At 44.7% G+C, this 22,603-nt stretch overlaps 1 protein-coding gene and 1 long non-coding RNA gene across 2 annotated transcripts in view; one reads left to right on the forward strand and one right to left on the reverse strand.

Annotated features, from left to right (window-relative positions):
• Window positions 1-22,603, forward strand: part of LOC135090173 (uncharacterized) — a 115,036-nt gene that overhangs the window by 67,049 nt on the left and 25,384 nt on the right. The gene's annotated exons all lie outside the window — the stretch shown is intronic.
• LOC135090167 (uncharacterized) overlaps window positions 810-22,603 on the reverse strand; it is a 94,550-nt gene continuing 72,756 nt past the window's right edge. Inside the window, 6 exon segments of the mRNA XM_063986591.1 lie at window positions 810-1,537; window positions 1,539-1,943; window positions 1,945-3,474; window positions 3,905-4,140; window positions 5,479-5,596; window positions 9,343-9,532. Of these exon segments, the coding sequence (XP_063842661.1) occupies window positions 1,439-1,537; window positions 1,539-1,943; window positions 1,945-3,474; window positions 3,905-4,140; window positions 5,479-5,596; window positions 9,343-9,532 (2,578 nt within the window). The 3' untranslated portion in view covers window positions 810-1,438.

Consider the following 22,603-nt stretch of genomic DNA (forward strand, 5'->3'; position numbering starts at 1 on the left):
ATTTAAAGTAGAATTTTTTATTATTTTTATTTTTTATCTCGTCACAAATAACTATGTAGAGAACAGAGCACACCTTACTTACTTACATACAAACACCTCGGAACTCACGAACTCTCTGTACACACTTAAGAAACGTGGTAGAAATGTCAGGTAATGTGCATTATGTACATGTGATTCGTGTCCAAGCAACGATTATTTAGTATTAGTATCTACCAGTCTTTAAAAATACTTGTTTGATATTTACACGGAGTCTTTGGCAGTAGTTCCGTTCTTTCTTTCTCTCACTCTCTCGCTCTCTCTCTTTTACTTCTCACACGTCTATCACCGTCGCTACAATCACTACTTCACCTACAACTGAGAGGGTGCATGATTTGTCTTGTCGATGGGCTGTGACGAGGACGAGGAATAGGAGGAGGTGGAGGGCGAGGAGGAAGTGTGACTGAGGTACAGGAGAAGGGATGGGTAAAGGAGGAGGAGGAGGGTTAGACGGGAAAGGATTTGCGTACATATTACTTTATTGGTCTTATATAATCCTGATACATTAGAGAATGAATGATCGTTTCTGTTTTTTCTTCATCTATGGTGTGATTGAAAGATTTTTAGATTAGATTTTTCACAGCTTTGAGTAACGGAGTGCGTGACAGAGGCTACGACTAGTAACCCAACAAAACAGACACAACTACGTCTACGTCCAGACAAGGAAATCAACACGCGGCTCCGTGGACACCGACTGTTGGTCTCGTAACACAGAAAGCGGCTAAGGTGGAGTGTCGGCTACAGGCTCATATCTCTAACGAGTTTTAGAAAAATTATCGAATAAAATTGTATAGAAACATTTGCAAGAAAGGTGAACGGAGAAAGCCGCGTGCCAGGGTGTTGGAAAGCGATTTACACATTTACATCAAACACGCAGCTAAGGGAAGGGTCCGGTGTAGCCTCGACACCTTGGTGCTTGGGGCGGCAGTGTCACCCGCACGCCCACGCCCAGGTCACCAGCAGCCTCGGTGGCCTCGGGGGGGAACACTGGTGCGTGGTCATTCACCAGCGGTCCGGTCATCAGTCTCCCTGCGGGGGCGAGGCGTCAGGGAGCTGTGTCGGGGTCGTTGCTATTGGGCCCGACGCGGGTGGCCGGTTTGGGGTATTGAGGGCGGCCAGTGGGTGGGTGTTGAGGGCAGCCAGAGTGTAGTGGTGCGACCTGCTGAAGGGCGCCGGGGGAGGAGGGACGTACAGCTGTAGTGAGATGGGGCCGGTCGTCGTAGTCGTTGTGAACACTGGCCGACCGAGTGTGGCGGGTCCTGGACCGCCGCGGGCGCGGGAGGCTTGTCGTTCTTCGGGAGCTAGATTGGCGTGCATCCTGTGCAGGGATGGTGCTGGTGGATGGGCGAGTGCCTCGAGCTAAAGTGCAAGTATTGTTGAAAGTGTCTAATCTTTGTGGTCCTCATAAAGTCGTGACGTAATCCACCTCGCTGTAATCGAGGCTGTAGGCGGACGTCACGCCGCCATCGCGTTCCGCCGCGTCTTTGTCAGAGGAGAAGAGAGGACTCCGAGGCGGTGGGCAGGGTGGGGATAGGTTGGTGTTGGTGGGTCTTCTTGTCAGAGGCACGCAGGCGAGCCGCGCCATACACTGTCACCACCACCAGCAGAATGACGCTGAGAGCAGAGCCCACCCCAATGTAGGCCCAGGGCACCGAGAGGAAGAAGCAGTGAGCGATAAGCTCGTCATGGCCTGAGGGACAGTGGTGCACTCCATCACACCACAAGTCCTCACTGATGCACACACCCAGCTCGGGGCACTCCTCCTGGCAGCCACGCACGATGCCCTCAGAGGACCAGTCATACTGTCGTGCCGGGGATACCTGCAGCCAGGTGAGTGTGTGGGGGCCCAGATCTCGCGCACCCTCCCGCCCTGACACCTCCAGCACCAGTTTATCAGTCGACTGTTCCAACCAGCGTCCCCGATCCTTGCCAGGCAAAGCTGAACAGCTCCACGACCTTCTCGCTGGTCGGGTCAGGACACAGGACACCGACTGGCCTCAGACGACCGACCTTGAACACCAGCAGGCGAGTGGATGTGGTGCAGTTCTTGTCGATGTGGTCGTAGCCTCTTATTCTGAAGTAAATGGACTTGTTGGCGTCGGAAGTCTGCAGGAGCCAAGGGTAGTTGTCACACGGCTTGTTCTCGGTGAGGTTGGCTTTTCGAAACACTATCTCGCCGTTGGTCCCCTGGAGTCGTTGTTCTTTCTTGCATGAGGATTTCTTCACGAACTCGTACTGAGCTTCGAACATGAAGTCAAAGTAGTCGTGAGTTTCATCCATATTATTAACCTCGAACTTGAGCCGCAGTTCCTTAGATTTTGACTCGTATTCGATGGGGATGAGGGAGTAGTCGCACAAGCACAGGCGCGGCACCTCGATGTCCTGCCAGGGGTATTCAGACACCACCAGAGAAGCCATCTGGCCCGCGTGGTTGTCGCAGTCGTAGCTTCCAGTGAAGTTGTTGGTTGTGGTGACACAGGAACGGGAAGCACTGTGGAACTTGGTAATGGTAACCCGCACCACTTCGTCCCCGTGTGCAGTGAGACGATATTGGCACGACAGTCGGCGGCGTCCCCAGCGTCCATACAGCACTGAGGTCCTCGGGGAGAAAACGCGTCCTGTGCGGAGAGTGTAGCCGTCACTGATCGCCTCAAAGTCACACTCACTGCCGTTGGTAGGGCGGTAACCCGGCCGAGTGTTGACGAACTCGTATCGGAGGACAAAATCCATGGCCAGGGCGGCAGTGGACTCATTATAATGCTGCACCACAGTCAGTTTAGATCCTTCTGCCACATAACTCTCGTTCCTGGTGCACGCCTTCACCGGGGCGATGTGACCCGCCCTCGGGGGCAGATACTCCCTGGCACACATGGGCGGCGGTCGCTTGGTACAGTGCTCCTGAATGAGCTTGGCGCGCTGCGGGGAGCCGTACGGCGTGGTGGTGTCGAAGAAGTTACCGTCGTATATTCTGAGCGGGTTGATGCACTCCGTCATGTTGTAGGAATAGTGGCCCATCTTGGGCGCAATTTCGTACTTGCGGAAGTGGACCCACACCACCTCGTGCGCCTCGCCGTGGAACAGGTACACGCACGACGAGTTCTGTGGTTGCGTGTTCACCACAGATTCCACTTCCCCGCTGGAGTTGTTGGCGCTGAAGATGTGGAACACACACTGGTGGTTGCGGGCAAACCTTGGGGAGTCCATGTTGAGATAAGTGACCCCGACGTTGAGCTCAAAACCGAAAGTCCGGGGCATCAGCGTCTCTTGCGTGGGCTCGTCGAAGCGCGAGGTGCTGAATATGATGAGCATTTCCGACCCTGTGGAGGTGATGGGCGGCAGACGGCCCGAGCCACACACCTTGAGGAACAGCGGTGCGTCCGTAGAGTTGCCGTCGTACACCAGCAGGTGGTCGTGCACCAGGTCACACGAGTCCCAGATCTGCGGAGGAGACGACAGGAGAGGGTCAAGACCGTACATTTTAATCCTATTATCTATGGCTGATTAGTTGGTAATTAAATGCCCCATTCACTTTGGAATATACTAGACTTGAGACCATTCATCCGCAGTACCAATTAAAACCACCCATATATCATTTAATCTCATGCTTCCGAGACTCACCATATACACAGTTACACACCTACTCGTATATCTATGTTTACTTCATTGTCAACTTCAGCATTGCCTCACGTGAATTCCTTACAGTTATTTATATACGAGTATGCTCTTAGTCCACTTATGCTATAAAACCACAAATGTACCTTCACCATTAAGATAAACTGCCATGAAGACGAAAAACCTGAAACAATTCTACATATAAAAGAACACTTCTACCACAACAGAATCAACATATTGCTCACTAAAAACACACCTGCAGGCCGGGAGAGGAAGGCTCTTGGTTGGGCAGGGTGGAGGTGGCCTTCACGTTGAACCTAAGCGGGTTGTCCTGGTAGATGGTGATGAGCGAGCGGGCGTAGGGCACGTAGCGGGTCTGGCGCAGCAGGTAGTTGCAAGTGACGTGGCGCGGGTACAGGCCGGGAAAGTTTGGGCTCTGCACAGAACACAGGTGCTCGTCGCAGTTGAGGAAGAGCCGCGTGCACACGGAGTCTGTAAGGAGAGAGGGAGTTACGACGCCTCTCTCTGTTTGCAGGAAGGAAGGTGGGATGAAAGGTGGTGGTTCAAGGGACGGACGAGCAAGGGAGGGAGAGAGAGAGAGAGAGAGAGAGAGAGAGAGAGAGAGAGAGAGAGAGAGAGAGAGAGAGAGAGAGAGAGAGAGAGAGAGAGAGGAAGGAAAATAGCTTCCCAGTGGGCATAGTGCATTACCTCGTCCCCTCAGCCCACCTTTCACCTCACATTTTCACCTGCTTTCCTTCGCGCACTCTGCAGTCACCTCTCACTCTCCCCTCACTCACTCCTCACACTGCACTTCACATTCCATTCACGCTTTGCCCTTCCTCAACTACTCTGCGTTCGTCCGTCTTCACACACACACACACACACACACACACACACACACACACACACACACACACACACACACACACACACACACACACACACACACAGCCATTTTAACCATTTCCCTTCTCGGCGTCGCTTGCCTCAACCTTTCCATTTCCTCCACTGGCCTGTCCGCGTCTTCCTCTCCCTTTCGAGCATCACTGGGGTGGCCCGCCCGCATCTCTTCTCCGCCCTCAAAAGACCCGCACTCCTCCCCGGTCCCTGATGGTAGGAGGGTGGGCGAAGGAGTCTGGACGGAGAGGTTCAGGGAGGTAGGACAGAGGGAATAGGGGCTTGACGGAGGTAGGGGCTTGAGGAGGAGGAGGAGGAGGAGGAGGAGGAGGAGGAGGAGGAGGAGGAGGAGAAGGTCGAAAAGGGAGATGATTGGAAGAGATCTCTGTAAATCGTATCTCGCAAGGATTGTAAGGAGGGAGTGTATAGGACCAAATCTCCTTGAGGACTTTGTGTTGGGAAGAAAACGAGGGATTGGGAGGCAGGGATGAGTGTGGGAGGCTGAGGGTAGTGTGTGTGTGTGTGTGTGTGTGCATGCATGCATGTTGGGGGTAGCGGGGTTTGGCATGTTATCATAGCTCCACACGGGAACAAAACGTACAGGGAACAATCGCAGGAATACAAAACAAACAGATACACACACACACACACACACACACACACACACACACACACACACACACACACACACACACAGCTGGGAGTGACTAGACTGAGGTTGAACGGAAATGGAGAGAGAGAGAGAGAGAGAGAGAGAGAGAGAGAGAGAGAGAGAGAGAGAGAGAGAGAGAGAGAGAGACCCAACCAACCTATAGAAACAGAACTAACATCGAGTCACAGGCAACAAAAAACGGGGCTCAAAGAAAACGAAGGGATGACTGGTATACGAGTAGATACGGCAATGAGCAGCAGGGGCAGGGGCAGCACACGTACCATCCAGCAGCTGGCCGCGGTCCTTGGGCGTGGTGGCGTTCCCATAGCGCAGCACCGCGTCACTTCGCCGCATGGTCTTGTAGGTGAGACGGAAGCTGAAGGGCGACTGATGGAAGCCCTGTGAGGAGAAGAGAGAGGAAAGAGGGTTAGGTAACAAGAGAGGGAGAGGGATGAATATTTAAACCCAATATCGTTCCAGAAGGGGGATGAATCGAGACGTAAAAATGGAACGTATATTCATGAATGGTCCCCCCCTGATGTAAAAGCTGTTCTTTGTATGTGCACGAGTATGGTTCGTGTTTGTATTTTTAACCGTTTCAGTGTCTCATCTCGATCACTTTTTAACAGATTCCAGAAAATGTTATTTTGGTGTTTTGCTGGTGTTTTTATGATTCCACTGATAGTTAACAGGGATTTCGCGTCATTTATGGTAAAAACGGAACAAGATTAATAATTTTTGTGGCCTTAGAGAATAGTCATGATGGGAGGACAATGCTTTAAGGGGATATAATGAACTGGGAAAGGCGACTGTAACCCCATCCCTAAGAAGTATGAATCTGTAGGAGGGCAAGAGGAGAAAGAGGAGTAGTAATAAGATGATAATGAGCGAGGAGTAGCAAGAAAAATGTAGGAGGGAGAGGAAATAAAAGGGAGAATGCAGAGAAAAGGAAGGAGAAGAATGAGAGATAATTAAGTTTTGTGAGATTGTTAGCAAAACAGGAATTAACGCATACATGATCCTGAGGTACCATATGCTGTTGGACTGTGTTACATGGGAAGGGAAGCTGCGTATGTATAGGCAGCAGACCGCCGTAACCCTCCAGGCCTGCGTGCAGATTGCAAAAGTTTGAAAGGTGATTTTTTCTGCCTGAGATTAGAAAGTTGCTGCGTGAATGTGTTCGTGACGCGCGGAGGGAAGCTGGTGCGTGGTGCAGAAATGGCCATTGCTCGATTTACTGTGTTGATTTATTTATTCACTATTTTTTATGTGTGAAGGAAACCATTCAAGTCGATAGAAAATTAATAAGAAAAAAAAAAGTTCGCTGAGATGCCGCTGTCAGGAAAGTGAAACATAATTATCCACAAAATGGAGGCGATTAGCTATAAAGATGTCATTTATTCTTGAAACAGTTGAAATCTAGGAAAAGGGGGAGAACCAATACAAGCAGTGTTCCAGAGTTTACCAGTGAAAGGGATGAATGAGTAAGTGGCTTTTTTTTTTTCTCTCACTCTACCTCACTTGATATTCACAAGGACATAAGGGAAGCTGGCAAATCTAGTAAATGTACAATTGTATCTAAAAGCTCTGTATTAATTGCACTAACAGTCTAATTGTTAAGAACTCCGAGGAGGATTTTTGTCATAGCTTTTAATGGAGCGAGTTTTTTTTTTTTTTTTTTGTAAATGTGTTAACATGGTATTTCTTTTTCTTTCTTTAGTTGGTGTTCTTGTTATAATTATGATTGCTTATGCTGTTTTGTTGTTGTTGTTGTTGTTGTTGTTTTTACTTCATCTTTTTTTTTTCTTTTTTATTCTCCAGTTTTCATACTCGCTTTCTTCACTCCCTGTTTCCTGTGCTTGATGTTTTTTTTCCTATTTTTTTTCCATGAGTTTTACTTTTTTTTCACGGGATTCTTCTCCATTTCCTTTTTTTCCGCAGTTTAAATTGCTTCCATTTCCTCTTTTTAATTTGATTATTTTGTTTACATTCTTTCTGGCATGCTGTTCCACTCTACGCTTTCCTTATCGTTTTATCTTTTCCTCTCTTTTTATTCTTTCATCTTCTTTCTTCCATTTATACATGTCTATCTGTGTGTATTACTTTTCGTTCGTTTTCTTTCTTTTTCCTTCTTTCGTTTTCTTTCTTTTTTTCCTTTCGTTTTCTTTTTTCTTTCGTCTCTCTCTCTCTCTCTCTCTCTCTCTCTCTCTCTCTCTCTCTCTCTCTCTCTCTCTCTCTCTCTCTCTCTCTCTCTCTCTCTCTCTCTCTCTCTCTCTCTCTCTCTCTCTCATACACACATCCTTTCTTTATCACCTCCTAACTTTCCCTTTTTCATTTTTTTTCTTACCTGCTTCTATACTGTTTCTTGTCTCATCCCTTCTTTTCAGTTCCTTATCTCCTCATTCTTTCACAATTTTATTCCTTAGCATAACTCGTTTTTCTTTCACTTTACCATCATATAGCTTTTATATATATATATATATATATATATATATATATATATATATATATATATATATATATATATATATATATATATATATATATATATATATATATATACATACATACACTTCGTACCTTATCCTGTATTCTTTTTTGCCTCGTACCTTCTCTTAAAAACATCCTCATTGCTTCATCCCTTCCTATCTTCACCTTTTTACTCCATCTTTTCTTTATCCTTTCACTTTTCCTTATTTTTTCATCTCTTTTGACGACTTATCTTGAAACATTCATCTCTTCACGTCTTTACCATTTCCTCTCTGTATTTCTTCATAATTTCACTTCTACACACATTTCTTTTACACCTTTCATTCCTTCATCTCTTCACCCACTTATATTCTTATATCCACTCCTATGCTGATGATACCAACCTGCACTTTTCCGCGTCTTTTTATAGACGTCCAACCCTTCATGAGGTAAACATTTCACGCAGGGAAGCCACAGAACACTTGACTTCTGATCTTTCTAAAATTTCTGATTGGAGCAGAGCAAACTTGGTATTGTTCAATGCCTCAAAAACTCAATTCCTCCATCTATCAACTCGACACAACCTTCCAGATAACTATCCCCTCTTCTTCAATGACATTCAACTGTCCCCCTCTTCTACACTGAACATCCTCGGTCTGTCCTTTACTTATAATCTGAACTGGAAACTTCACATCTCATTTCTAGCTAAAAACAGTTTCTATGAAGTTAGGTGTTCTGAGACGTCTCCCCCAGTTTTTCTCACCCCCCCAGCTGCTAACTCTGTACAAGGGCCTTATCCGTCCATGTATGGAGTATGCTTCACAGGTCTGGGGGGGTTCCACTCATACTGCTCTTCTAGACAGGGTGGAATCAAAAGCTTTTCGTCTCATCAACTTCTCTCCTCTAACTGACTGTCTTCAGCCTCTCTCTCACCGCTGCAATGTTTTATCTCTAGCTGTCTTCTACCGCTATTTTCATGCTAACTGCTCTTCTGATCTTGCTAACTGCATGCCTCCCCTCCTCCCGCGGCCTCGCTGCACAAGACTCTCTTCTTTCTCTCACCCCTATTCTGACCACCTCTCTAACGCAAGAGTTAACCAGTATTCTCAATCATTCATCCCTTTCTCTGGTAAACTCTGGAACTCCCTGCCTGCTTCTGTATTTCCACCTTCCTATGACTTGAATTCCTTCAAGAGGGAGGTTTCAAGACACTTATTCATCAATTTTTGACTACTGCTTTGACCTTTTTATGGGACTGGCATTTCAGTGGGCATTATTTTTTATTGGATTTTTGTTGCCCTTGGCCAGTGTCCTTCCTACATAAAAAAAAAAAAAATATTATTCCTTCTAGTCAAATCTGTATTCCTTCATCCCGTCACTTCTACAGACACCACCCCTCCATCCGTTCATCTCCATCTTCCTCCCTCCTTATCCCTTCACCCATTGATTCATCTCTCCCTTTACTCCTTCGTCCCTTCACCTCTTCTCCTCCTTACTCCTACATCCATTCATCCCCTCATCTTTCCTCCTCATTACCTCATCACCCCTTCATTCCTCTACACTTCTACGCTTCCATTCCTTCACCTCTTCATCCCCTTACCCTTTCATCCTTCCATCTCTTCACCTATCCACTCTCTTAACTCTCCACCACATCACCACTCCTCATCGTGACCCACCTCGAAGTGCACGTAGTCCATAGTGATAAATTTCTTAAGCGTGAGTGTGGTGGTGGAGGTCTCACTGTAATACACGTTGAAGCCCTGCCCATTGCCGCACCAGTAGCCGTCCGTGTAGGGTCTGTCTCGCTCGCTGATCTGCATCCACCCCTGAGGACACCCGCTGTTGTAGCTGAAGAAGTCCCCAAGCCTGCAGGAGGGAAGGAAGAGATTAGGAGGAAGATTAGAAGTGGACCCTCGGCATCGACTCCCGGCCGTGAATGTGGGATTCCGAGGGGGATGTTGGCGATCCTGAGTCGATTAAGGGAGTGGACTGTATCGTGTTTTTCTGTGTTTTTTTTGGATTTTGAGAGCGGCAATGTATGTTTGAATACTGTGTGTGGGTGTGTGGGTATGTTGCTAGTACGTGTGTGTGTGTGTGTGTGTGTCCGAAGGAGAAAAAAAAAAAAAAAAGTGCTGGCGTCCTGAGTCTCCTGGGAACATTTAATCCTGTTGTAAAACGCTATTGGTGACTTGATCCCTTCCCGCGGACCCTCGGCATCGACTCCCGGCCGTGAACGTGGAATTCCGAGGGTGATGTTGGCGATCCTGAGTCGATTAAGGGACTGAACACTGCGCCAGACTTCCCTTTGACGACCCTAATTAACCCACTGAATCTTAGAAAAAAAAAGATAGAAAAGTAGACATAGATAACTACGAGTACGGTAAAAAAAAAAAAAAAAGGGAGAGGGAGCTTAACTTCTGGTAGTAAAAAAAGCTAAAAAAAAAAAAAGCAGAAAAAGGGCAAAACAAGACGGATCCCAAATTACGACTGGGATGAAAACTAAAAGGAGCTTAACTTATCGAAATAAAAAAAAAAGTCAAAAAAAAGAAGGTAAAAAAAAGGCAAAACAAGTAGCAAAATCCAAATTATTACTACACTGAAACGTAAAAAGCAGGATTATAACTTGTCATTCTAAATATATAAAAGGAAAGAGAAGATAAACTCAAACTACATTCAGCCTTAAAATGAATTCCAGTCCCTCATTTGTACAGTCACGGACAAAAGTTAAGTAGTATTAAGTATTCCCATTATGTGAAGAGATTCTCCTCAGTCGAAATTGCTCTGATCTACCTACAATCTGTCAGTTCCCTGGTTTTGCAATAAGAGTGTTGGCGTACCACAGGATGTAATACTGGGGAAAAACACTAAACTTTTGACTATTGCTGTACCTGTTCTGAAATGTTGGATCAAAGCCACATTTTATATTAGAATGTTATGTTTTCTTTCTCGTGCTTATAAACTTAACCGTACAATATTTTGTTCTGTAATATTCGTCACGAAATTGAAACTGTCTTAGTAATGAATAAAAATAAAAATAAAAAAAAGATAAATAGGTAGATAAATTAAATGGTAAAATAAATGCGTAAAAATCTTGAATAAATAGAGAATTAGCTGAAAAAAAATACAAGTATGTGACTATAAAAAAAAGATAAATAAACTTTTAATAATCGCGACTCAAACACACACACACACACACACACACACACACACCTCATACATGTACATCAGCGTACACATACACACATGGACTCATACACGCATACATGCATACGTAGTGTTTGTGTAAGTGTGCAAACACACAGGAACACACAACAAAACTGGCGCCTCTCCGGCCTTTCAAAATATTTATCCCAAGCCAAGAGCAGCGTCGGGAAAGATAACGCAACACCCGCCTTCCTTCCTTCCTTCCTTCCTTCAACACTTAAAAGGAGTTGGCATCTATTTCTTTGTTGCTTCTTCCTTCCTTCCTTCCTTCCTTCTTTTCTTTTCATCAGTAAAGCGTTTCGACATCTCTGTTCCTTCCTTTCTACTTTCCTTCTTTCTTTCATTCCTTTTATCAACGCGTAAAAGGAGTGGTATCTCTCTTTTTTGCTGCTTCCTTCCTTCTTTAATTTTTTCATCTTTTCTGCCGACAAGAAGTGAAACGTTTTGGCATCTTTGTTCTTTTCTTTTACTTTTTTCCTTCTTTCACTACTTAAAAAGAGTTGGCATCTACCTCATTTGTTCCTTCCTTCCTCCTTCTCTTCCTTTTTCTTTCTTTTTTCTTTCTTCAATAATTAAAAAAGTTTTGTTATCTATCCCTTTGTTTCTTTTTCCTTCTTTCCTTTCCTTCCTTCCCTTCTTCCTTTCTTTTCTTTCATTCCTTCCTCCTTTCCTTCCTTCGATAAGTAGAAAAGTTTACGCATCTCCCTGTCTTCCGTTCTTCCTTCCTTCCTTCCTTTCCTTTTTCCCGTTTTCTCTTTCTTCCTCTTCTCTCCTTCACCACCACCACCACCACGCAAAGAAAACCACGCCATGTCAAACAACGCCTAACACTTGAACTTGGACCAATGCACCTGGGATACAGTGAGGATAAAAAAGGTTAAAAGGGCAAATAAGCACGTAAGGCGAAGACCGTGAGTCGTAGAAAACGGAGAGCCAGGACTGAAGGGAGGACTGAAGGCTCCGGGTGCAGTGGTGAACGGGCATACCGAAGGAGAAGAAAATGATGAAAGTGAGGTTTTGGTTGGTGGGTAGAGAAAAAGAGAGAGAGAGGAGGGGGGTAGGGTGAGGGAAGCTTTTACGTTATAAATTGAAGGAAGTGGCCTGAGAGAGAGAGAGAGAGAGAGAGAGAGAGAGAGAGAGAGAGAGAGAGAGAGAGAGAGAGAGAGAGAGAGAGAGAGAGAGAGAGGGACGAAATGCAGCAAAAATACTCCTGTCTTCTGTTACTTTTGGGTGAAAATTTGACGTAATAAAGAGACAACGAAAGGCAGAGACAGACAGACAGACAAACGAATAAACAGAAAGACGCACATTCTACAACAAGAAAAATTAGAATACAACAAGAATGAATTAGAATACAAAAAAAAGGAAGGGAGGCAGAGTAGGAAGAAGAGTTTTACGAAAGTTAAATGTTCAAGCGGTGGAAACGATAAGAAAAAGGGAGAAGATAGCAAAAGAAACTGGCGAAAGGGAGGAAGATAATGGACGTAAAAGAAAAAAAGAGTTGGAGGAAGGAAGACAAGAGGAAAGAGAGTAGAAATAAAGTTTGGATTACAAGAAAAAAAAGGAGAGAAAAAAAAGTGAGTGAAATGCAGTGAGAAGGATAAAAGGGAACAAAAAGACGAAAAGGAAGAAAGGAAGACGATGGAAACCTGTTGGATAATTTATATACATAGGTGAATAAAAATTGATTAAGAAGAAGATAAAACTCTGTTGCACTTTTAACGTATCAGGGAGATATATAAAAAAAAAAAAAACGCTCAAATACAGTAAAAAAAAAAAAAAAAAAAAAGAGGATTAGAAGTACGTACTACAACAACAACAATAAAACAAAACTATAAAGAAAAAAATATCGGAGGAAGAGATAAAACTTTACACTGAATGAATGGAAGAGTATTGAGGAGAAAAAAAAAGATATATATAGAAAGAAAAAATAAATGGTTTCGAAAAAGGAGAGTTAAATAAATTAAAAAAAAATACAGAAAAAAATGTAGAAATGGGGGAAAAATAAGAGAAAGGTTTATAAAGAGGAGGAGGAGGAGAAGAAGTAGAAGGAGAATTAAAATAGAGAGAATAAAATGGAGAACTGTAATAAAGAAAAAAACAGATAAGGAGATCAAACTAGACAAAAGAGAAATGAAAAATTACTAAACTTCTCTGCAGCGATTAACAAAAAAGAAAAAAAAGAGTAGAAAAGTAATGAAGACAAAAATTTAGACATAAAAATACACGAAAATTACCCACGTTGTTTAGAACTTTTCAAAATCGAGGCTACAAACGAAAAACTCTCTCTCTCTCTCTCTCTCTCTCTCTCTCTCTCTCTCTCTCTCTCTCTCTCTCTCTCTCTCTCTCTCTCTCTCTCTCTCTCTCTTTCTCTTTCTCAAGTACATGTAATCAACTAAATTCTCTTGTTTGTCTTCCTATCCTATGTCTCTTATCTGTCTGTTTGTCTGTCTGTCTGTCTGTCTGTCTGTCTGTCTTTCTGCCTGTCTGCTTACATGTCTGTCTGTCTTGTCTGTTTGTCTCTCCTTTGTGTCTCTTTCTGTCCATTTGTGTGTCTGCCTGTCTGCCTGCCTGCCTGTTTGTCTTATCTGTCTGTCTGTCTGTCTGTCTGTTTATCTGTCTGTTTATCTGTCATTTTCTCTATCTGTTAATCTCTTTCTATGCCTTCGCGTCTATTCTCCCTCCTGTTCTCCCTCGCTTCCCACTCACCCCCCATTCTCTCTCTCTCTCTCTCTCTCTCTCTCTCTCTCTCTCTCTCTCTCTCTCTCTCTCTCAGCGCGGCGGAAGAGGCCAGGTGAGTGGGGGCTCTAAATGCAGGTGCCGTCAGGAGTAATTAGCGGAAGGGCAGAGGCCGCGAGGCACCAGCCACTTTGGTGCACTTTTACTGAACGTTCTTGCTCCCACGCTCTTTTTACGGGACTTGGTGGAGAACAGGGGGTGTGGGGCAGGGAGGAGGAAGAGGAGGGGGAGGGCGATAAAAAACAAGTAGGTGCAGAAAAAAAAAGGATAGGAAGTACAGGTCAAAGTGGATGAAGGAAGAGGGGTAGAACGAGAAGAAAGAGGATGAGAAGAAGGAAAGAAAGAAGGTGATGAAGAGAACAGCGATAAAGAAAACGTGGAAGAGGAAAGGAGAAAGAACGGAAGTACAGAAGAAAGTCTAATGAAGGAGGAAGAGGATGAGGATGGTAATAAAAGGAAAGTGGGGAAATGGGGATGGAAAGGAGAAACATTTGAAGTACAGGAGAGAGAGAATGGATAAGTTGGAAGAAGATTAAGGGAAGGTGGAGGAGGAGAAGGAACAAGAGGAGAGGATGAAGAAGAGGAGGAGGGTGATAAAAAAAATAGGATTAAGAAGAAGTAGGAGAGAGAAAGAGGAGGAAGAGATTAGTGATTAAAAGAAGTGGAGAAAAAAATGTAATGAAGAGGAGGAAGACGATGAGAAGTAGGTATAAGAGAAAGCAGTTGAAGGAAGAGGAGAAATGGGAAAGAGATGAAGGAGAAGGAAGAGGAGGAAGAAGTGACGACGGTACTTAAACTAAACCTCGCCTTACACTGAAGAGGAGGAGAAGGAGGAGGATGAGGAGGAGGAGGAGGATGAGGAGGAGGGGGAGGGGGAGGGGGGAGAGGAGGAGGAGGAGGGAAGACGAAGCATCAACAGACCTTTATATTTTTGCATGGCTGTTTGAGAACTAAATTATAACTAATTATTTTGAAATATAGAAGATAGTAGCATACCAGATGACGATGATAATGGTGATGATGATGATGATGATGATGGTGATGATGATGATGATGATGATGATGATGATGATGATGAGGAGGAGGAGGAGGAGGAGGAGGAGGAGGAGGAGGAGGAGGAGGAGGAGGAGGAGGAGGAGGAGGAGGAGGAGGAGGAGGAGGAGGAGGAGGAGGAGGAGGAGGAGGAAAAGAAGGAGGAGGAGGAGGAAAAAGAGGAGGAGAAAAGAACGCTAGTAAGGAAACGAGGTAGAGAGAGAGAGAGAGAGAGAGAGAGAGAGAGAGAGAGAGAGAGAGAGAGAGAGAGAGAGAGAGAGAGAGAGGAATACTTTGTCTTTATCTCGCGAGACAATATCTTTTTTTTTAATAGGCCTTCCATCCTGAGCCTATAAATACACCTGACACACCTGTCCTCCACACCTGCCTACACCTGCTACATCTGCTCCATCTGCTACACCTGCCCCTCACACCTACACCTCTACTTAAAAAAAAAACTCGTTATCTTTCTTATTCATTCATGCACGCTCGCTTCTACACACACACACACACACACACACACACACACACACACACACACACACACACACACACACACACACACACACACACACACACACTTATTGTACCAAAACCTGTACGTAGCCTTTTCTGTACCAGAGAGAGAGAGAGAGAGAGAGAGAGAGAGAGAGAGAGAGAGAGAGAGAGAGAGAGAGAGAGAGAGAGAGAGAGAGAGAGTAGAAAGATGGTCGAGGACTGAGCGGCAGGGTAGAGAGTACACTGAATTATAAAATATATTATGGGGAGAAGGAAGACGAGGAAGAGGCGGGCATTAAGAAGAGAAGAAGGAAGGAGGAAAAGGAGAGGAGGAAGGAGGAGGAGGAGGAAGAGGGAGGGGGATGCTGAGCTTATGCCATTGTGTTACTAAGGGCGGTAGGAGGTGGACTGGGAGAACAGGGAGGAGGAAGAGGACGACGACGAGGAGGAGGAAGAGGATAAAAGAGGAAAAGAAGCAGGAGTAGGGTGAGGGGAATGGCCAGAAGAAAGATAAAGAGAAGAGGAGGGTGAAAAGAAGAAGAAAACAAGAAGATGAAGAAAAAGAAGAAGAAGAAGAAGAAGAAGAAGAAAAGGAAGAAGAAAGAATAGAAAGTTAAATAAGGGGGAAGAGAAGAACGAAGAGAAAGAGACTGAAGAAAAGAAGAAGAAGAAAAAAATGATGATGATGATAATGACGATGATGAAGCGGAAGAATAGGAAGATCAAAGATACTGTAAGGCACGTTAACATAAAGCACACACACACACACACACACACACACACACACACACACACACACACACACACACACACACACACACACACACACACACACACACACACAAGGGCCTGGCGCCAAGCGGGGGAGAAGAGAAGGAAGGAGAGGAGGGGAAGGGTTTCAGGGAGCACCAGTAATAAGAAAGCTTGCTAAGGATGGGTAAGGGTGCTCCTCCTCTAACTCCTCCTCCCCTTTTTACCCCTTTTTCCTTCATGACTAACCCTCCTTCCTTCCTCTTTCTCCTTCTCCCTCTCCTTCTCCTTCTCTTTCTCTTCTTTCCCTCCTTACCCTTTTTCCGTGATGACTACCCTCCATATCTCCCTCCTCCTCCTCCTCCTCCTCCTCCTCCTCCTCCTCCTCCTCCTCCTCCTCCTCCTCCTCCTCCTCCTTCTCCGTCTTCAACTTTCTGCTCCATCTCCTTCTTTATCCCTCTCTCTCTCTATTTTTTTTTTTTTTAGCTCAATGGTCATTATTTAGTATCACAACATATTCTCTCTCTCTCTCTCTCTCTCTCTCTCTCTCTCTCTCTCTCTCTCTCTCTCTCTCTCTCTCTCTCTCTCTCTCTCTCTCTCTCTCTCTCTCTCTCTCTCTCTCTCTGGAAGGGTTATCATCGGTCAAACTCATGCTCTTAATGACCAAATGAGAGAGAGAGAGAGAGAGAGAGAGAGAGAGAGAGAGAGAGAGAGAGAGAGAGAGAGAGAGAGAGAGAGAGAGGAAAAAATATGTACCTCCAGAAGTATCAAAGGAAGCCCCAAAACAAGTCTATTAAATTTCCATCATTATTTAAGCCACCAGCAAGAGGGATGAGGAAGAGCTTGTCTGGAGGAGGAGGAGGAGGAGGAGAAAGAAGAGCAGGAAGAGGAGGAAGAGGAAGAGGAATTAGAAGATAATGAGGGAGAGGACTTGTAAGAAAAGGAAATGTAGAGGGAACAAGAAACGAATGGAGAGTGCAGAGGAAACGGAGGAGGAAGAGGAGAAAGAAGGAGAATTAAAAGATGATGAGGGAGAGGAGTAGTAAGAAGATACAGAAGGAAGGGGAACAAAGTGGAGAATGCAGAAGAAAATGAGGAGGAGAAGGAGGAGGTATTAGGTAAGTTAGATTAGGTTAGGTTAGGAGTAGTAAGAAGATATAGAAGGAAGGAGAAAAATGGAGAATTCAGAGGAAAATGAAGAGGAGGAGGAGGAGGAGGAGGAGGAGGAGGAGGAGGAGGAGACAGAGTAAAACAAGAGGGAAGAAAGAGGATAAGTAAAAAGAAGATGCAAAGGAAACAAGTTGAATTATGGTGGTGTTTATGCTGGAAAGAGTGAACGAGAGGGAGAGAGAGAGAGAGAGAGAGAGAGAGAGAGAGAGAGAGAGAGAGAGAGAGAGAGAGAGAGAGAGAGAGAGAGAGAGAGAGAGAGAGAGAGAGAGAGGAATGTTTTTTGGAGCTTAGCAAAAACATGACATATGATTAATTCTAGGAAAGGAATTGAGTGTGAGGCGAGAGAGGGAGAGAGAGAGAGAGAGAGAGAGAGAGAGAGAGAGAGAGAGAGAGAGAGAGAGAGAGAGAGAGAGAGAGAGAGAGAGAGAGAGAGAGAGAGAGAGAACCAGCAACTCACAAATACGACCAATAACAAATACAGTAAAAAAAAAAAAAAACAGCATCTACAGTCTCAAGAAATCCACACCACCATTTATTTTTCGAGTCTCGGGCTGATATGAACCCTAATTTTTGCTTTCTAGGCGCTCTTGTTTACGTACCCACTACCACCCAACCCAAAACGAACTGCCCAGCCTCCCTCCCCAGCCTCCTTATCCTCCCAACACAGCCTCCTTCCCCTTCCTCTCTCCCTAACCTTCCTCCTTCCCCTTCCTTACTCCCTAGCCTTCCCCCTTCCCCTTCCTCCCCAGCAGCAGCAGCAACAGCAACACCCGCAGATTAGCAGCCTTGAAGGAGGGTCCCCGCTGAGGAGGGCCGCGCGACACCCACCAGCGGGAGGGTCATTTGTTAGGCTTAAGGGTGAAGGAGGTGCTGCCGCTGCCGGGATCCGCGTGATATTACTAAAGTGACGAGAATAAGGCCGTTTAAAGGTTATGTGTGAAGAGGTGTACGTGGAACAGTAAAAGAAGGAGTTTGGGAGTAGACGATACTAGGTGATCATTTTTAGTTTTAGAAGATATTGTTGTTCGGTTTTGTGATCTCAGTGTTGTATTGTTTCCTTTAGTGTGTGATGTTTAGCAAAAAAAGAAGAAAAAAGAAAGAAAAGGACTCGATTTCATCCATCTATGTGCTACACTTGATGTTAATAATGTTTTTTGAAGGGCTGTATACGTAGATTTTTTGTTAATGTAGGAGGTGCTGTTCTAGTCAAAAGGTAACAGGACTTATTAGAGAAAAAGGCTCACTGAAGATGCTAATCGCTTAAGAAAACAACAGATTTTCATATTCAGTTTTCTTTATTTTAATTTTGATAGGTCTACTTTCTGACTGTGCTTCAGTAGGTTTACATTGAACTGAAAGGCTGATTTAAAGACCACTTAGTTTTTTGGAAGCACCATAATTTCTTTCTCTTTTTTCATGAATGGACTCTTATTTATACGCCGGATGTTACTTGGAACCATTGTAAATTTTTTCCTTCTTTTTTTCTGTTTCCTCCATTTCAAAATTTCGTTCGTTGCATTCGCGTTTAATAAGCGATGCGGAATATACACCAGTACCCTTTTGTTTCCCGTACAGGTCATATTTTTTATAACGTTCCTTCCCCGAGTTTTAACAGCAGTGCAGAGGGGCGCCGCTCCCCCAAATATACACTGCCGATACAACGAGTTAGGCATGCCACAAAAAATGCGTAATAGTGTATAATTTCGTGAAACTGCGCTGAATATAGTTTGGTGGCATGAAAGGAGGGGTGGGGGGAGCAGGGAGCGGTATTGTATTTCTTTCCCCCATTCGCCAGTGAAGTAAGGCGGATCTGGAAGCTTGGCGACTGTGTAGAAAGGGAGAGTAAAGAGATGAAATGGTCCCGTCCAAAGGGTCAGCTTCCGGGCACTCTTGTGAGGCGAGGCAGCAAAGGAAGAGCGGCAGTTACGAGCGAGGAAATGAGTTACGTAATAGAACAAGGCAGTGTCGGGACCAGAGAGAGAGAGAGAGAGAGAGAGAGAGAGAGAGAGAGAGAGAGAGAGAGATGAAAAACAGTGGTTAAAGGAAATTATTCAAAAACTCGATACCAAATAAATTCGAGAGAGAGAGAGAGAGAGAGAGAGAGAGAGAGAGAGAGAGAGAGAGAGAGAGAGAGAGAGAGAGAGAGAGAGAGAGAGAGAGAGAGAGAGAGAGAGAGAGAGAGAGATAAAAAACAATGGTTAAAGGAAATTATTCAAAAACTCGATACCAAATAAATTCGAGAGAGAGAGAGAGAGAGAGAGAGAGAGAGAGAGAGAGAGAGAGAGAGAGAGAGAGAGAGAGCCAGGAAACACCATGTAGGGAAGTAGGACAAAGTGATAATCTCCCTGAAATGAAAGAGAGAGAGAAAAAAAAAGAGAGCTAAAGAGAAAAGGAAAAGAGGCCACCATGCCCCGAGGTTCCCGACGCAAGACTGAATATCCTGATGAGAGACGCAGGAAAAGGAAGCGTTATGGAATGTCAAGAATGTGGATACGGAAAGATTAATTTTTCCCCCCAACTCTCTCTCTCTCTTTCTCTCTCACTCATTTGGTGTCGAGCCAGAGAGGAACAAACACGCTTCCCTCCACACTTGTACACTGGTGACCTGAAAATCCAACGTTTCTTCCAAGTGGAGGATAGAAATTAAGAACAAGAGGCTGGCAACACTGACGCCCGCACGTAATTGTTGCCAGATCTCGCTCTTCTCTACTGACCATTGTATTTTTTTTTTTTTATTCTCTCCATTGCTACGTATGTACACGCACGCACACGCTCAGTCATAAACACACACACGCAGCCACACAAAGGCCTCCATACACTTCCTTGCGTGACCAGTACTCTGCCCCTGCTCTCAACACTGTCCAGCTCTGTGAGGCTTAGGGCGCTGCTTCACACTTGTCCATGGATTGAGAGAGAGAGAGAGAGAGAGAGAGAGAGAGAGAGAGAGAGAGAGAGAGAGAGAGAGAGAGAGAGAGAGAAAAGTAAAATGCTTCCCATGTAGCACCACCCCTTAATATCGCTCTCTTGTTCACAGTTCTCTCTCTCTCTCTCTCTCTCTCTCTCTCTCTCTCTCTCTCTCTCTCTCTCTCTCTCTCTCTCTCTCTCTCTCTCTCTCTCTCTCTCGCCACACTCCACGGCTGGCAGGCGGCTGGACATCGAAGTAGTGGGGGTGAGTAATCAAGAGAGAGAGAGAGAGAGAGAGAGAGAGAGAGAGAGAGAGAGAGAGAGAGAGAGAGAGAGAGAGAGAGAGAGATAGTGTGTGTGTGTGTGTGTGTTATTTGCTTATATTTTAATTATGTATATTTTTTTTCCTTGTATGGAGGGAACTCGATCAAGGTGAAAAAAAAATTAAAAATGGCTCAGATACACGTTACTAAAAAGAAGATAGAGTAAGGAAACTGAAGACAACGTGTTTATTTAATTATTATTATTTATTATTTATTTATTATACTTATTTGTCTCGCGAACGTGTTATATATGCTTTGTTTGTTACTTCTCATATCGAAATCGGATCTTTTTCGTATGTAACTCTAACATTATGAGTGTGAGGGACGTGCGTATCTTTTTCGTCTCTTTCTGCGTCTCCTTCCATTCACCAGTTCCTTTCATTTGTATCTTCACTCACTTCACTCAACTTTCATCCTTCTTCTCACAATTCTTTTTACCTTCCTACCCTTCCCTGTTCGTTACTCCATCCATTTTCTCCCACCTCTCATTTGTAACGTCACTTACTTCCACCTTCTTCCTTCCAATTCACACCCACTTCTTTTCCCTTTCTTTTAAGCTTGTTCAAACTTCTGAAGGACAGCTCCCCTCCAGCCCTCTTGGAAGCTACACCGGCCACTGACCACGCCAGTACTTAGATCTCTCTCACGTCTCTGTCCCAGCCACCACCACCTTTCCTGTCTTTTATGTTCCTTTGTGTTTCTGTATGTTCAGGTGTGGTTTGTACTCTCTCTCTCTCTCTCTCTCTCTCTCTCTCTCTCTCTCTCTCTCTCTCTCTCTCTCTCTCTCTCTCTCTCTCTCTCTCTCTCTCTCTCTCTCTCTCTCTCTCTCTCTCTCTCTCTCTCTCTCTCACGCGATTAAGCATTCTCCTCTGTCTCTGCCCCGTGGAGTCAGTCGAGTCAGTTCCTCTTCTTCAGTAGTAAAACCGACACTGTCTCATCCATCCTTAGCCAATAAACCGGATCCAGTCTCTCTCTCTCTCTCTCTCTCTCTCTCTCTCTCTCTCTCTCTCTCTCTCTCTCTCTCTCTCTCTCTCTCTCTCTCTCTCTCTCTCTCTCTCTCTTCACCAATTTATCCTGCCTCTTCCTTTTTTCCCTTTCTCTTCCATTCCTTGTCTCGTGCTGCGTCGTTCTTCCTCAATCTGGGTCCTCTTGTCTTTGTTTTCCTCCCCTACTTCCTTTCTCTCTTCTTCACTCTGTCTTATTCCTCTTCTTTTTATCTCCATCTCTTTGTTTCATCCTGTTGTTTCTCTTCTTTCATCTTGATTCATTCTTCCTTACTCTGTTATCTTCATTTATTTATTTTTTTCCCTTTAGGTTAGGCACTGATGTTTAGTTTCATTATTATTCTTTTTATTTACCAGTTTTCATCCTTTTTTTTTTCATCCTACTATCTTGACTCCTTTATTCTACTTTTTTTCTCTTCTTTTCTCTCTCTCTTTTTTTTTCCAGATCTTTAATACCATTTTCTTCTTTCTTTCTTTTCGATTTACCCGTCTATTCTATTCCCTTCCATTATCTCTCTTCCTCTCGTAATCTATCTCTCTGTTTCCTTTATCATCCTTCCCTTCATACTTTCCTTTCATTTCATCCGTCTCTTTTTTTTTTTCTTTACCCTCCTTTACCCCCCTCTCTCTCTCTCTCTCTCTCTCTCTCTCTCTCTCTCTCTCTCTCTCTCTCTCTCTCTCTCTCTCTCTCTCTCTCTCTCTCTCTCTCTCTCTCTCTCTCTCTCTCTCTCTCTCTCTCTCTCTCTCTCTCTCTCTCTCTCTCTCTCTCGCCAGTCCTCTAGCATCCTGCCCTTCCCTGCCTCCGCCCCTCCATCCATACTTCTTTCAGCACCCAGCCTCGCCCGGGGCTTCCATGCATACCAACATCCACCTTGTTTAGTTCACTCCGTTTATTCTTGCTACGCGTGTGTGTCTGTCGGTGCGTGTGTGGTTTTCTACTTTTTGTTTCCGCAATTTTTTCTAGTATTCTTTTTGCGGTTTCTTTTTTTTTTTTTTTTTTTTGTCTATATGTATCAGTGTTTTTTTCTTTACGTTAGGTTAAGCTGGTCTCTCTCTCTCTCTCTCTCTCTCTCTCTCTCTCTCTCTCTCTCTCTCTCTCTCTCTCTCTCTCTCTCTCTCTCTCTCTCTCTCTCTCTCTCTCTCTCTGTGTATGTGTGTGTGTGTGTGTGTGTGTGTGTGTGTGTGTGTGTGTGTGTGTGTGTGTGTGTGTGTGTGTGTGTGTGTGTGTGTGTGTTTCTCCTCTCTTCTTCTGCTTCGTTCATTTTGTTTCCTCCCTCCTTTGCTTTTGTCTTTGTCTCGTGTTTTGCCTTCCT

Source organism: Scylla paramamosain, chromosome 3, assembly GCF_035594125.1.
Source record: "Scylla paramamosain isolate STU-SP2022 chromosome 3, ASM3559412v1, whole genome shotgun sequence".
Lineage (NCBI taxonomy): Eukaryota > Metazoa > Arthropoda > Malacostraca > Decapoda > Portunidae > Scylla > Scylla paramamosain.